The 14,807-nt window shown below is 49.6% G+C and overlaps 1 protein-coding gene across 1 annotated transcript in view; it reads left to right on the top strand.

The window, feature by feature from the left end:
* The first annotated feature begins 3,877 nt into the window (after positions 1-3,877).
* The window catches only part of SCPEP1 (serine carboxypeptidase 1), a 28,849-nt gene continuing 17,919 nt past the window's right edge, over positions 3,878-14,807 (top strand). The window contains exons 1-6 of the mRNA XM_062215953.1: positions 3,878-4,005; positions 6,738-6,886; positions 10,889-10,978; positions 12,496-12,651; positions 13,727-13,801; positions 14,659-14,731. Of these exons, the coding sequence (XP_062071937.1) occupies positions 3,912-4,005; positions 6,738-6,886; positions 10,889-10,978; positions 12,496-12,651; positions 13,727-13,801; positions 14,659-14,731 (637 nt within the window). The 5' untranslated portion in view covers positions 3,878-3,911. The remainder of the gene's footprint in view (positions 4,006-6,737; positions 6,887-10,888; positions 10,979-12,495; positions 12,652-13,726; positions 13,802-14,658; positions 14,732-14,807) is intronic.

A 14,807-nucleotide genomic window follows, 5' to 3' on the forward strand; every position in this document is an offset into this window, starting at 1 on the left:
AAGAACAATGAAAGCGTCAAGGGCAAAGCTGTGAGGGGTTTTCCATTGGTCCAAGTATTTAAGGATGAGTATCACTAAACAGGGCTTCGGATCGGTGCAGCTCCAGCCATTGCAGCCTATTGGGGAGTGAACCAGTAGATGGAAGACCTTTCTCTCTCTCTCTCTCTCTGCCTCTCCTCTCTCTGTGTAACTCTGACTTTCAAATAAATAAATAAATCTTTAAAAATTTTTTAATAAAGCTGAATGGTAGGTACACAATGCTTTACTGTATTTTTGCAACATTTATGCTCCTTTGTACTTTATCTATAATTTTGCAATATTCTTTATTCTTTGCATTTATCTGTATTTTGCTATATTTAATTATAGAAAGGATCTATTTTTTAATCTTGGATACTTCTAAAAGGTTACCTGACATCACTTGTTTAAATTGTAATTACGAACAGGCTAATCCTCCGCCTTTGGGTGCCGGCACACCGGGTTCTAGTCCCGGTTGGGGCGCCGGATTCTATCCCGGTTGCCCCTCTTCCAGGCCAGCTCTCTGCTATGGCCCAGGAAGGCAGTGGAGGATGGCCCCAGTGCTTGGGCCCTGCACCCGCAAGGGAGACCAGGAGAAGCACCTGGCTCCTGGCTTCGGATCAGCGAGAGACGCCGTCCGTAGCGGCCATTGGAGGGTGAACCAACGGCAAAAAGGAAGACCTTTCTCTCTGTCTCTCTCTCTCTCACTGTCCACTCTGCCTGTCCAAAAAAAAAAAAAAAAGAGAAAAAAATTGTAATTACACAAAACAAAGAAGAAAAAAAAGAAAAATTGTTAAGTACATGTGTGCTTTTTTTTTTGAAAGGCAGAGTGACGGGGAGAGAAAGAGGTCTTCTAACTGCTAGTTCACTCTCTAAATTTCTACAGCAGCCAAAGCAGGGTTAGGCCAAAGCCATGACCCAGGAACACCATTCCAGTCTCACAACAGATGGCAGGAACCCAAGTGCTTGGCCTCTGCTGCCTCCCAGGCACATTTGCAGGAAGTTGGATGAGAAGTGGAGGCAAGACTCAATCCCAGGCACTCTGATACCCAATGTAGAGATCTCAACCCACTGCGCCACAGCACCCAGCCTGCATGTACTCTTTGATCCAGCAATTCCACTCCTACACCTGACACCTGCCTAACATCTCTGGGCAAAACCTTGCATGCAGTGTTGGTTTAGAATGGCGACTTCCTGGAAGCAAAGTAAATGCCCATGACTGGGATGAAATAGGATAAACTAGTGTATGTCTATTTAATAGCTATATAAAACCCCACTACATGGGGAATCATGATCTATTCAACCATTTTCTTGAGATTGTTCAAAATATATGGATATGAAAAGGTGTCCAGGACATGAGAGAAAAGCACAAAAGCAAAAGTGTGGTGAATGTTCCGAGCGTAGATCTTGTTCACTCTGTTTCAGCTGGCTTCCTCTGACACTGCTCTGGCTGGGGGGTGGGGGGGACCCTCATCCTGGTGTGATCCTGGGTGAAAGGTTCATGTTCCCTAACTGGGCGTGTTGGCACCTGAAGAGGTGGGCGGGCTCATTATTGCATCATGGTGGTGAGAGACCCTGGCCCAAGGTCTCATCCTGCCAGTGTGTAGGCAGGTACTCTCAGACTCTGGTTCTTCATTTACTTAAATTTGAGTTTGGAAATGTAAGAATTAAACTGTGTTCTGATGCACCCACACCGCTTGGTACATGCCTGTTACTGTGCCTACAGGAATTTAAATTTAAAAACTGAAGCCAAAAATAGGGCTCCAAATTTCTTGTACTTGTCGTGGATCAGCATCACACACGTGTGTGTGTGTGTGTGTGTGTTATTCATGATGAATCCTTTTATTAACAGCTCACACTTATCACTTAAGACAAAGCAACCAGGGTGGCCATTGTGGGTGCAATGGATTAACTTGAGGCTTGGGACACCTGCGTCCCATTTCAGAGTATCTGGTTCAAATTCTGGGTATTCCACTTCCCATCCAGCTTCTTGCCAGTGTGCATTCTGGGAGGCAGAAGATGATGGCTCAAGTACTTGCATCCCTGCTATCCATGTGGGAGACCCAAAATAAGTTCTGGGCGCCTGGCTTCAGCCTGGCCTATCTTAGCTGTTTTGGGTATTTGGGGAGTGAACCAGCAGGTGGAAGATCTCTGTCCCCCTGTTTCTTTGTCTCTATCTCTGTGTATGTGTGTATCTCTACCTCTCAAATAAAATGAAAATATATTTTTTAAAAAGAGTAAAGCAACAACCAAAAAGCATATCATTTTTCAATGGTTCTGCAAAGCTGAGAAGGAAGAGGTGGGCACACAAAGCCCCACTGACTTTCCTGGGTTTCCCTGACTCCCAAGATTGCTGTCTAATGCATTTCCTGGCCCATGTATTCCTGCCCCCACTCAGCTCTGTCCAGCAGTTACATTCTGCCTCCACCTCGGCCTGGGGGTTTTGTGATTTCACATCATGGCTATTAGCCTGTTGGGGTTCCGATCGTTCCTGTAGCAATTAGCCCCGAAGAAGAGGAAGGGCACCTTGTTTGGGCACCTGCACAACAAAACTGACAGACATACAGTTCGGGCTGTGTGACTGCCCGGATCCACATCACCTTTGCTAAATGCTGAGTTGGTGGTGTGACAGCCTGTTGTACTCAGGACCCTGCATCCTGGCCCAGACTTACCCGAGTCCTCTGATGCTTTATTCCCCAACAACTTCCCCCATAACGTACTGGTCCCCAAATATGCCAGGGCCTCTTGGGCTCTGCACACCATAGAAGAAGAATCTCTCCCAAACTTGGTGACGTTATGGAAGAGCATTTGCCAAGGAGCCGGCCTGGCTCACGTGTGACACTCTCAACTGTTGCCTTGTGATCACAGTCTGTTTGGCCAACCGTCACTGACGGCCTGACCCTCAACCTCACGGAGCTGACAGTCTAGCAAGGAAGATCAAATGAGATAAACAGCCACACACATGATCATTTAAAAACACTCATGGTGCGCGTGATGAAAGAGAGGTCAAGGATGTTGTGAGGACCTGTCAAAACAGCCCCGCCTTAGCTGAGTCTGAAGCTCTAAGGAAGTCTTCCTGCCAAGGGCGCTGACAGCTGCAGGTTCAATGGTAGCTTGCCAGGAGGGGGTGGAGGAAGGATTTGAGGAAAGTTTGCTTGAAATTCCAGTATAGCAAAGTGCAAAGAAAGAGGACAAATTCAAGACGTATTCATCTGAAAGAGAGATGGGGAGAGAGGGAAAGATGGAGAGAAAGATCTTCCATTTGCTGTTTGATTCCCAAATGGCCTCAATGGCAATGGCTGGGAGCCTGGATCTCCGTCCCGGGCTCCCACATGGGTGCAGGAGCCGAAGCACTTTGGGCCATCTTCCTCTGCTTTCCCAGGCACATTAACAGGGAGATGAATCGGAAGAAGTGCAGCTGTGACACAAACTGGCGTTCACATGGGATACCAGTGTTGCAGGTGGCACCTTAACCCGCTGGGCCACACCAGTCCCAGTACACATATCTTAAGAGTACCTTTGTTGAGTTTTGACCAATGCATGGGCCTATGTAACAAAAACACCTATCAAAAGACACAAAATATAGCCACAACATTACCAGAGAAGGGCGAGGCAGCAGGGTTATTTCTCTGTAGTCTCTCAGAGCCGTCGCACAGCCTAAATCAAACGCCTTCAACTCGTCCGCCCCTATAAGGGCCCTACAAGGAAGATGCCAAGGCCAGGCCTGCGGAACTGCCCCCGGCCTGCCCGGCAGAGGGCGCGCGCGGCGGCGAGCCTCGGCCCCGCCTCGCCCGCCCAGACCCCGCCCCCGGCCCGCCCCCCGGCTCCGCCCGCAGCCGTCACGTGGTGGGACCCCGGGTCCAGCCTGTTGCTGATGCTGCCGCGCGGTGTTCGTCATGGAGCTGGCGCCGCCGAGCCGTCCCGGGCCTCGGTGGCTGCTGCTGTTGCTGCTGCTTCTGCCGCTGCCTCTACTGGGCCAGAGCGCGCTAGGTAGGTTCTGACAGAAGCTGCATCAGCGACACGGGCCTCGTCTCTCCTCTCGCTTCTCTCCAGAGCTGGAAGTTTGTTAGTGGGTTCCTACCTTGCATTTTTATGGTGCTTTTAAACCTCACTTTTTTTTCCCCCCATTCCAAGGGCTTTTTCTACCCCTTTCTGCTCTAGGTATTCTAGTGCCTCCTTCTCCCCTGGGCCTCGAAAGCAGCAGTTGTGTGAAAATGTATGATTTGGGAAAGTGCTGTTAAGTGGCATTTCCACGGCGCTAAGCCCACGTCCCTTTTCTGCCACACTTGGCCACTGGCTGCTTAGTGAGGCTAGAGCGCCTTTTTATTTATATTCCGAAAGACCCTTAAAAATCCTACCAGGAAGGGCCCATTGTATTGAGACAAGGCCTTTCTCCCCTTGCTGCTGGCACAGACCTGGGAAGACAAACCAAAACAACGTTTTTAACAGGACGCCTTGCAAATTGACTTTCGCTCTTCATCGAGCAAAAATGTTTGCCTGGTCTGAAACAAGAACTGAGGCTTCCTGAGGGCGCCGAGTCGGCCTTGTGGTCTTAGGCGAGTCACTCACCAGTCTTGTTTTCCCTCTTGTGCAATGAGGGCTGTCCCAGGGTCTTGTGTTTCAGCGGTAGGCATCCTCAGAGAAACATGCAGACAGAGGGGGTGTTTAAAATCCTGCCAGGAATGGGGCATCGCGTGGAGGTAAGGCCCTTCTCTGGGTGCTTGAGCTGGAGTGACGGAGCTGCCGCCACCCACTCCACCCCCATCCGGGGTGTAGGTGAAAACCTTCTCCGGCTTCCAGGGACTCTTGTGATTTCATGGTCCTTATGGTCCTTGCTTAGAGAACTTTACTGCCACACCTGCGGCTTTCTGGTCTTCTCATGCTTCATTCTGATTTCCAGGACGGAACTGTCTCCTCGTCCAGTCGCATCTCTTTCTCTTTCCTCTTGAGATCAATTTTTGTTTTTTTTTTTTTTTACTTGCCAGAGAGGCTTGAGATTTGAGGAGGGAGGAAGCAGAAGGCAGACAATCCAGGTGCCAAAGGACTCTTCCCCTCATCTTTGAACATGCTTAGCCTTTACACTTGTAGCCCCAGAGTGATTTGTGAGGAAAAGAAAAGATACTGTAACTTGGACTTTGTTACTGGAGGTGGTTTACCCTACTCTTTTGCAGTACCTATTTTTGCAGAGGCTGGAGAAGTTAAGGTAAGGAAAACTGAAGTTGGGAGGTGCAAGAAGTATAGATATATATCTACTTATATATGTATGTGTATACAGACATAGATATCTATCATATACATATGTATATGCAGGTAAACATATATACACATTACACGTACACACACACACATAAAAATCTCCACTGGAAAAAAATTGTTCTAGATGAATAAGGAAAATTACCCTTTTTTAGATTTGTGACAGCTCTTTCATTGCTTTTTGCCTTTCAATTTTATGTTTGATGTACAGGAATTCTGTTACATAGAAATTTGACAAGTTTCTGTTCTCATCTCTGTTGATATTTTTCTTTACAGTCTCTGAGATTTGCTTAAAACTTTTCCTCACCCAGAGGTCAGAAAAATATTCATCCATGGCTATTCCTCGGTGCCTGTGAGGAGGAACTTGTTCCCGAACCTTTCTCAGTACCAAAATCCAAAGATACTCATGTCCCTTGCATAAAATGGGGTAGTATTTGTACATGACCTACATATATCCTCCTGTATACTTTTTTTCCTCCTATATACTTTAAATCATCTCTAGGTAACTTATGATCCTAAACATGTAAATGTGATGTAAATAATTGCTGTACTATATTTGTATTATTTTTATTTTCAAATTTTTTGAAAATTTATATAAATTTACTTATTTGAAAGGCAGAGTGACAAAGCGAGAAACAGAAGATCTTCCATCCACTGGTTCACTTCCCAAATGCCGGCAAAAGCCCGGGCTGGGCCAGGCCAAATCCAGGAACCAGGAACTCCATCTTGGTCTCCCACGTGCGTGGCAGGTACTCAAGTACTTGAGCCATCGTCTGCTGCTTCCCAGGGGCATTAACAGGGCACTGGATTGGAAGCAGAGGAGCCAGGCTTCTAACTGGCATTGCAGTATGGGATGCAGGCACCCCAAGTGGCAGCTTAACCCACTGTGCCATGCCCGCTCCTTCAGATATTCTTGATCCAAGGTTAGTTGAATCCACGGGTATGGACTGTGTGGATTTAAAGAGCTAGCTGTATATTTTTGTATTATTTCTAATATTTAAATTTAAATACTCGATCCCCTTGGAATTCATTTTAGCTTATAGTGTGATGGAACCAAGATTGTTGTGCTGGAACCATGTATTGAATAGTCTCAGCTCCACTAATGGGTGATGAGTCTTTAACCACATATTTAACATGATATTAAACGCTAGTATATTGCATTTTGAGGTTTTTTTTTTTTTTCTCAAAATGTCAAGCACTCTCAGTTTTATAAAATTCTATTAAGTGTTCAGTGATTACAAAAAGATGGAAAGGGAAAAGTAAAAAATCAGCTGTCTCCCATGTGCTTTTTGGTTTCTTTTCTTGTAGCTTAGGTTTCTTTATTTCTATATCCCACATAATAGATTTGAGTGGGTAAGTTGTCTGAAATATAAAACCAGTCACATCTAACCTGGCATGGCCCGGTCTACCAGGCTTGGATTTGCCCTTGAACCTTTCTTCGGGAAAGTGAAACTGAGCTTCCGTTGCAGGAGCTGCCACTGATGGGTCCACGGAGGAGGGCAAGGAAGTGTGGGGCTATGTGACTGTCCGCCAGGATGCCCACATGTTCTGGTGGCTCTATTATGCCACCCACCCCTGCAAGAACTTCTCAGAACTGCCCCTGGTCATGTGGCTTCAGGTAATGTGGCTTCCCTGTGCAGCCTCAGGTTGAGGCCAGGTCTCCCCCAACTCATTCTTCAGGGCTGACAGCTCAGCAGGGAAGGGCTGATCTGGTCCAGCAGCCAGGCCCAGGGGGTGGCGGTGGGGGTCAGCATCGCGTTGACGCAGTGGAGATAACCTAGGAGGCCAACCCAGAGGGCAAGGGGCTCTAGCCTTTTGCCACAGTCTTTTCTGTGAAGTCCAGGTGGTTGTGGGAACCCTTATAGAATGATCCCACTGCTCTATTGGTGTATCCTTACTGATAAAGCTGTTCTGAAAGGTTCTGAAGCCAAGGTTGAAGTACAGTAACCCTCTCTTCCTCTCTCATTGCCTATAATCCTCTGCTGGGCCCTCGACTTTTTATTTTATTTTTATAAATGTTTATTTTTTCATCTACTTGAAAAGCAGATAGGGAGAGAGAGAGAGAGAGAGAGAGAGAGAGATCTTCCATCTGCTGGTTCATTCCCCAAATGCCTGCAACAGCCAGAGCTGGGCCAGGTAGAAGAAGTCAGGAGCCCAGAACTCCATCCAGGTCTCCCACAGAGATGGCTGGGACCCAGATGGCCATCATCTGCCATCTAAGACACACTAACAGGAAGCTGGATCAGAAACAGAGCAACCAGGACTTGAACTGCCACTCTGATATTGGATGTGGGCATCCCACACAGCAGCTTAACCCGCTGCACCACAACACCTGCCCTGTACCTCGCTTCTTGACCCCAGAGAGCTCATCTTGTGAAAGGACCACCAGCTCCCAGCCTTGTTATCTTAGTGTACATGTGAAGCTCTACCCTTCTCCCTATGTGTGTTTGCATTTTAACCTTGCATTCTGATCGTGGGACTGCAGGCAGGGTGCTGGTTGAAGGGCCCTTAGAGATGGGCACAGGCCCCTTCCTGGCATTGCTGCAGTGTGTGTCCAGAGGTGGCTCACATCCGCTGGAAGGCCCACCTCCAGGGAGGGGTTGCTTCAGCCTCGGGCCCAGCCTGGCTTCCAGGTCACTCACCAGTAAACAGGGCAGCCCTGCTCCTCACCTGCCTGGGGTGGGAATGAGACTTCCTGCCGAATACCAGTGTCCACAGGCAGCCTCCCAGGCCCAGGCTTCCGGGTGAGACAGAGTGAAGATGAGCCATTCTTTCTCTCTTCCGCTTATCATAGGTGACCTCCTGAGGGCTAGAGGGGAGGCTTAGCCCAGGAACAAAGGGAAGAAAAGGACTCAGGGAGCCCTGTCCACCCCAGGCAGCTGGAGGGGGAGGTGCTGTTTGCCAGGGCCACGCTTCCTTCTCTGGGCCTTGGGTTTCAGCCCCGTTATTTATTAATCAGAACAACTGTCTTCACACTCAGACTAAAGTTCACATCGGGAGCCAAAGCAGAGAAAAGCAGAAGTGCCCCAGCTGAGGTGGCGGCAGGATGCCCAGTCCCACCCGCTGGCCCAACCCCTTTGTCCCTGGCTGCCCTGGGGACGCTTTCGGAGCTCTCTGGGAAGTAGTTTGAAGAACCCGAATTTTGGAAGTTGTGACTGTGCTTTTGATTGACGTGGAGTGAGGTGGTGGTTTTCATGGAATTGGTTGTCAGCATTTTCAAGGCAGGCCATTTCCTGACTCTTTCCAAATATCAAGACATCTGGCAACTCTGCCTTGAATTCACTGTCCCCAAATCTGACCAGGGATGGCCCCTTCCCAGAGAGGGCGGGAGAGCCTGGAGGTGGGGGAGGCGAGCCCTACCCATTCCCACTTGCTCTGCAGCCTCTACCCAGTGCCCCCACCCCTCCCCCCTGCCCCCCCTTGCCCCCCCCCCCGCCACCACGTGCAGTTAGCATGACCTTCTGCCTCTGAGGCTCTTTGAAGGTTATCAGCAGAAGACACTCAGTCGCTCTCCTCGAGTTCCCTAGAGCCACAAGGAAAAAGAAGGAAAGAATGTTATGATTGAGATAGGAACAATTAATTTAGATGAAAAGGAGGTCTATCTTCACAGCCTACTGAGGACCCAAGCACTGACTTCTTTGGGGGGAATCTGAGAATCTAGGTCACATCATCTGAGTGGAGTAGCAAGCTATTTTAAGGACACTTCCAAGTCACTTAAGCATTTTTGTAGTTCACTGCTACATTTACTGTATTTCAGAGTCACAGGATAGCCCCAGCTTAGGGTACCACCCCCTCCCAAAGTTTGAGACAGAAACCGTTTGTAATGGGATGTGTTCATCAAGAACAACCACACATCTTTCAGCCAGCTTCCCCTTGCCATGGTGGTGGTGGTGGTGGTGGGGAGCTTGGGTCGGTGGAGTAGGAGGAGGGGTCATCTGCTGCCCCTGTGGTCTCAAAAGCAGAACAGGAAATGGGATTTCTCCACCAACACCAAGCCTCCCAGGATTCCCAGCTCCCCCAGCCCTGACACTTTGCTCCGGCCCCATCCTGTAAGTTTGCTAGGGAAAAAGTGACCCAGCTGCCATTCAAGGATACATCTGAGTGCTGGGTTTTGATTGCTTATTGCATTAGAAGCATTTTACAACATTGACTCCTAGCTTTTGAGTCTGTGAGTCTACATGGCAGCATTATGTTCCATCCTGTAGGCATGGTTTACTGTTCCCCGCTGGGGACATTCCAGCTAATGTTACTGTTGCCGTTGATCTAAGTTGCTCCATCTGGTGTTGCCCCGTGTTAGGAAATCTTGAGTTGGAAGTACACACAGTAGTGGGCTATACAGCCTACGCAGATCACTTTTGATCTGAGGCTGCTGCAGGTTCTCCGAGTCGAGGCCTCCTGCAGTTGTCTCATCACCCCTTAGCCCTGACTCCACCTTGTCTTTTTCTTTAGATTTCCTTCCACTCGTGCCCTGGCCTCTGCTTTGCCTGAGCTGTTCCCTTTCTTCTTTTCTATCTCCCTTTCCTACCCATGCTGCTGTGCACTGAGGTGCTGTGTCCTTTTATTCTAGGCCCGGGGCCTGTCCCCTCCCTGCGGCTGATCCTGCTCTCCTCATAGGCTCCTAGATTTGTCCAAGAAAGCAGTCTCCTTTCCCCTGCCCAGCTACCAAGAGGCCCCCTCCTGTCTCCGTCAAGAAGTCCATCTGGGCTGCCCCACTGTGCCTCTTGTCTGTCCTGCCCCTCCTCTGGGCCTCTCAGAGTGTAGGGCCCCCCTGGGACTTCTATGTTGGATATGTTGTATCCAGAGAATCAGCTTGACCAAACTGCCCCTTAGATCGGGCACCCTAACAATCTGAGGTGACAGTCCCCCACCCTCGGAGGAGTGGGTGGAGGTGGAGTCAGGAGATTCAGGCCCAGTCCTGTGAGAGCTGCTAATTGCCCAGTAGCCCAGGGCCAAGCCACATCCTTTCTCGGGCCTCACCACCCTGTGTGAAGTGAGAGGGGTTGGGTGAGATGCTTGTGAAGGTTGCTCCAGTACTGAAGGTCAGGGGCCCCCCAGACAGGTCATGGCTCCCACTCCCCAAACCAGAAGGCAGCAAGTTTTCTCCAGGGCCCTTAGCCCAGCCCTGTTCCTTTCTTTCTCTCCCTTTCTTTCTTTTCTTCCTCTCTTCCTCCCTCCCTCTCTCTCTCTTTCTTTCAAGATTCATTTATTTGTTTGAAAAGCAGAGTATCAGGGAGAGAAACAGAGCTTGAGATCTCCATGTGCTGGTTTACTCCCCAAATGGTTGCAACAGCCAGGGCTGGGCCAGGTCAAAGCCAGGAGCCAGAAACTCCATCTGGGTTCCCCACCTAGGTGGCAGGGGCCCAAACACTTGGACCATCGTCGGGTGCTTTCCCAGCTACATTAGCAGAGAGCTAGATCAGAAGCAGAGCAGCTGGGACTCAGACTGCCACTGATACGGGGCTTGGTCTTGCAGAAGCCCGAGGTTCACTGAGCAATTGCCTCTTCTGTGCAGGTTCACCCAGCCGTCACTAAATCCCACCCCGTTTATAGTGAATGCCGGCATCCAGCGTCATGACTAAGGTTTGGCTAACGTGGTCTCTGTGCTTGTATTTTTCCACAGGGCGGTCCGGGTGGTTCCAGCACTGGATTTGGAAACTTTCAGGAGATCGGGCCTCTTGACACTGACCTCAAACCCCGGAATACCACCTGGGTACAGTGAGGACAGCCCTTACCTGCAGTGCATGTGGCCTCTCTGGGGCTGGGCCCCACCTGCCTTCCCCACCTCTGGGTGGGGTGACATGTTTAGCAGTTCACCCTGCCACACCTTTTCCGGGGCCTGGAGCTCCTGTCCATAGGTCTTCCCATTTCTCAGGTTGGCCTGTCTCACTCCAGTCTCTCTGGCCTCCGCACTGGGGACTCTTTCCACCTGTCTTCAGAAATGTGTCCCTGCAGACACCCAGGACCCTCCCACTACCCACCCTCACGTTGGCCCTCTGCAGAGCCACAGCCAGAGCCCCGCCCTGTGGTCACAACTTCCAACCCCTTTTCATTCCACCTTACGTCTAGACCTCGTGTTCCTGGGCCCCACCCTTTCTGTGATGCCTCTAGTTCTCTGTCTCTACCCCTCCCCCTCACTCTTTGCATCACTTCCTCCCCTAAGCCCTCTGCCAAGTGCCCTGCCTGCTCCCCCAAACTTCTCCCTTTACAGCCCTGACAGCCCCACCCTTGGGCAACTCCCACCATCATCCACTGGCTCAGCCCCTGCTCCCAGGCTGCCAGATGCCACAGGCGTATCCATAGCCAGCAGGTGGGGGCTTTGTCAGTGGTGGGCCTCCCCCACACCGTGGCCCTCCTTTGCCCTATGCAGCTTGGTTCCTCTCCCGGCTGCACCTGCAGCTGCTGCTATGGTGCTCTCCACCATCCTCAGGGCCCCTTCTGCAGCCCCCCTCTCTCGTCACGCGCTAACCCATTGGTCTTTGCTAAGTGCATCTCACCGTTCTCTCGGCCTGGAATGTTTGTGTACGGGCCACTTCCGAGAGCAGTGGCACGGTGCCCTGCTGGCTCGTCTCCAGGCCTCCCCGGGCTAAGGCGGCCGTAAGGCTGGGGCAGAGGGCCTGAGTGAGCAGACCTGGGTGCTGGTCCTGGTACTGTCATTACCAAGCCACAAGTTTGTGATCCTGGACCCATCTGTGCCCTTCCTGGGGTTTCATATTTCCTGATCGGTAGAGGGTGTGGCTGGACTCTGTCATCACGAAGGATCCTTCCAGACGTGAAATTGTACAAATCTCAGCCTGTTCTGAAAAGGCAGTGGAGTAAAGTCTGTTCTTGCTGTGCACAGGGAGCCCAGGGCAGGGTGGAAGCCGGGTTCACCAGGAAGAAAAGTGCTGCTTGGTATTCAGACCTTGAGCTCGCTGTCAGGGCTTGGTGTTCCTGCTGGCTGACCCTGCGGGCTTCTGCCTCCTCTCGTGTGTTGTGTCTCCTTGGGAAGTGCGTGTAGTGTGAAAAGCCACAGCCCAGAGTCCCTGATCACCATGTGTGTCTTCATCTTTCCCTCCTGTCTCTCCTTCTCAGGCTGCAGTCTCTGTTTCTGTCCTGCAGCTTTTCACAACCCCCTTGAGCAGCAGGGTATCATCAGCTCGCTGGTCCCGTCCCCCGGGAGGGCTTTGCTGTACTTGGAGGAGTTGTCAGCGCTCACTGCAGCATCTGCTTTTCCTCTGTGGCTCCTAGCTCCAGGCTGCCAGTCTCCTCTTCGTGGATAATCCCGTGGGCACGGGGTTCAGTTACGTGAACAAGAGCGCCTCCTATGCCAAAGACCTCGCCATGGTGGCTGCAGACATGATGGTCCTGCTGAAGACCTTCTTCGATTGCCACAAAGAATTCCAGGTATGCCAAGACTCACACAAGTAAGAAAAGGCCTGGCAGTAGCAGCATTGCATCTCTCAGAGTAACCATGAATTTTTCTAAGAGCTTGGTACCCAGTTGTTTTTTTTTTTAAGGTTTATTTTATTTATCTGAAGGTTTATTTTATTTATCTGAAGGTTTATTTTATTTATCTGAAAGGCAGAGTTACAGAGAGAGAGAGGGAGAGACAGAGAGAAAGAGAGGGAGAGAAATCTTCCATCTACTGCTTTACTTTCCAAATGGCCACAAAAGCCAAGGCTGGGCCAGGTTGATGCCAGGAGCTAGGAGCTTCTTCTGGGTCTTCCACGTGGGTACAGGGACCAAATCACTTGAGCCATCCTCTCCTGCTTTCCTAGGCCATTAGCAGGGAGCTGGATTGGAAGTGGAGCAGCTGGGACTTGAACTGGTGCCCATGTGGGATGCTAGTATTGCAGGTGGTAGGTGGCCTTACTCATTATGCCACAGCACCAGCCCCCAGTTGTTGTTTTTTGTTTTGTTTTGTTTTAAGGCTTATTTACTTATTTGACAGAGTGACAGAGACACAGAGAGATTGTCTATCCACTATTTACTCCCCGGATGCCCTCCATGGCCTGTGCTGGGCCAGGCTGAAGCCAGAAACCAGGAGCTCTATCCAGGTCTCTCATACAAGTGCAAGGGCCTAAGTCTACTTGTGCCATCTTCTGCTGCCTTTCCAGCCTCACTAGTAGGGATCTGGATCAGAAATGAAATAGCCAGGACTCATATCAGCACTGGAAATGGGATGTGGGCATCCCAAGTAGTGGCTTAACCCACTGTGCCATGACACCAGCCACTGCACAGCTGATTTTAAAGAAAACTGTTTTACTTCCAAATTGGGTCATGACTTGTTTCTATCACTTCTAAAGATGTTGGCTTGAAAAAATAACCCTAGAGCCTGTATTATAAACATCACCTATCAAGTCAAAAGACAAAGCAGATTTCTTTAGTCTGGCCATTACAACAGAAATTTGAAATCAAGTTGTGCAAATCAAGAGATAATCAGAATATTTAATTCTTTGTAAATTCCTTTTCTTGCTAGACAATTCCATTCTACATTTTCTCAGAATCCTATGGAGGAAAAATGGCTGCTGGTATTGGTCTAGAACTTTATAAGGTAAGAAAGAATATGACTTTTTACAATTTTGGATGGAAAACTAATTTTTAAAAAGATTTATTTATTTATTTGAAAGGCAGAGTTACAGTGACAGAGGGAGAGACGGAATGAGTTCACTCCCTAGATGGCTGCAACAGCCAGGGCCAGGAGTGTCTCTACCTGGTCTCTCATGTGGGTGTAGAGGCCCAAGCATCTTCTGCTGTTTTCCCAGGCCATGAGCAGGGAGCAACCAGGACTTGAGCCAGCACCCACATGGGATGCTAGCATTGCAGGCAGGAGTGTAACCCACCATGCCACAATGGCAGCCCCTAATTTTTTTTTATGTTCACTTGCTAATGAATAAGGTCTTATACATGCACATGAAAATTAAGTCTGTAATAATCATGAAAAGTTTTAAAAAGAAAGTGGACGTCACCCTATTGAACAAGCTATAAAGCTGCAGTGAGTAAAACAATCTGGTACTGACACAGCAACAGACAAATGGATGAAATGCAACAGGGTAAAGAATCCAGAAGCAGATTTTACATATATGGCTGTGTATGGGTCATACATATATACATAAAGAGACAGAGAGAGATTGATCCTATATAAATTATAAGGTGGCACTTCAGATCATTGGGGCATGGAAGGAATGCTCAAGGAATGGTTTGCAGACTTCTGCTCACTTTGCAGATGGCACCAGCGGAGGCAGCCTTGTGCCTGGGGTCTTCTGGTGCCCAGGGAGCCTGGGAAAGGGCAGTTGGCAGTCTTCTGTGCCCCGGAAGGGCACTGTAGCAGGCTTGTTTCTCTCTGTGGAGGAAGAGATAGAGGCCCTGGGGTTCCTTGCTGAAGACATATTCTTTTTGTCTTCTCTTCAGGCTGTGCAGCAAGGGACCATCAAGTGCAATTTCTCTGGGGTTGCCTTGGGTGACTCCTGGATCTCCCCTGTTGGTAAGTACAGAATTTGGGGGCATCTCTTTGTACCCTCTCTCAACCATTCTTTCCTAGGACTTTGGGCTGAGTGTTT

The sequence above is a fragment of the Lepus europaeus genome, chromosome 18 (assembly GCF_033115175.1).
Source record: "Lepus europaeus isolate LE1 chromosome 18, mLepTim1.pri, whole genome shotgun sequence".
NCBI lineage: Eukaryota > Metazoa > Chordata > Mammalia > Lagomorpha > Leporidae > Lepus > Lepus europaeus.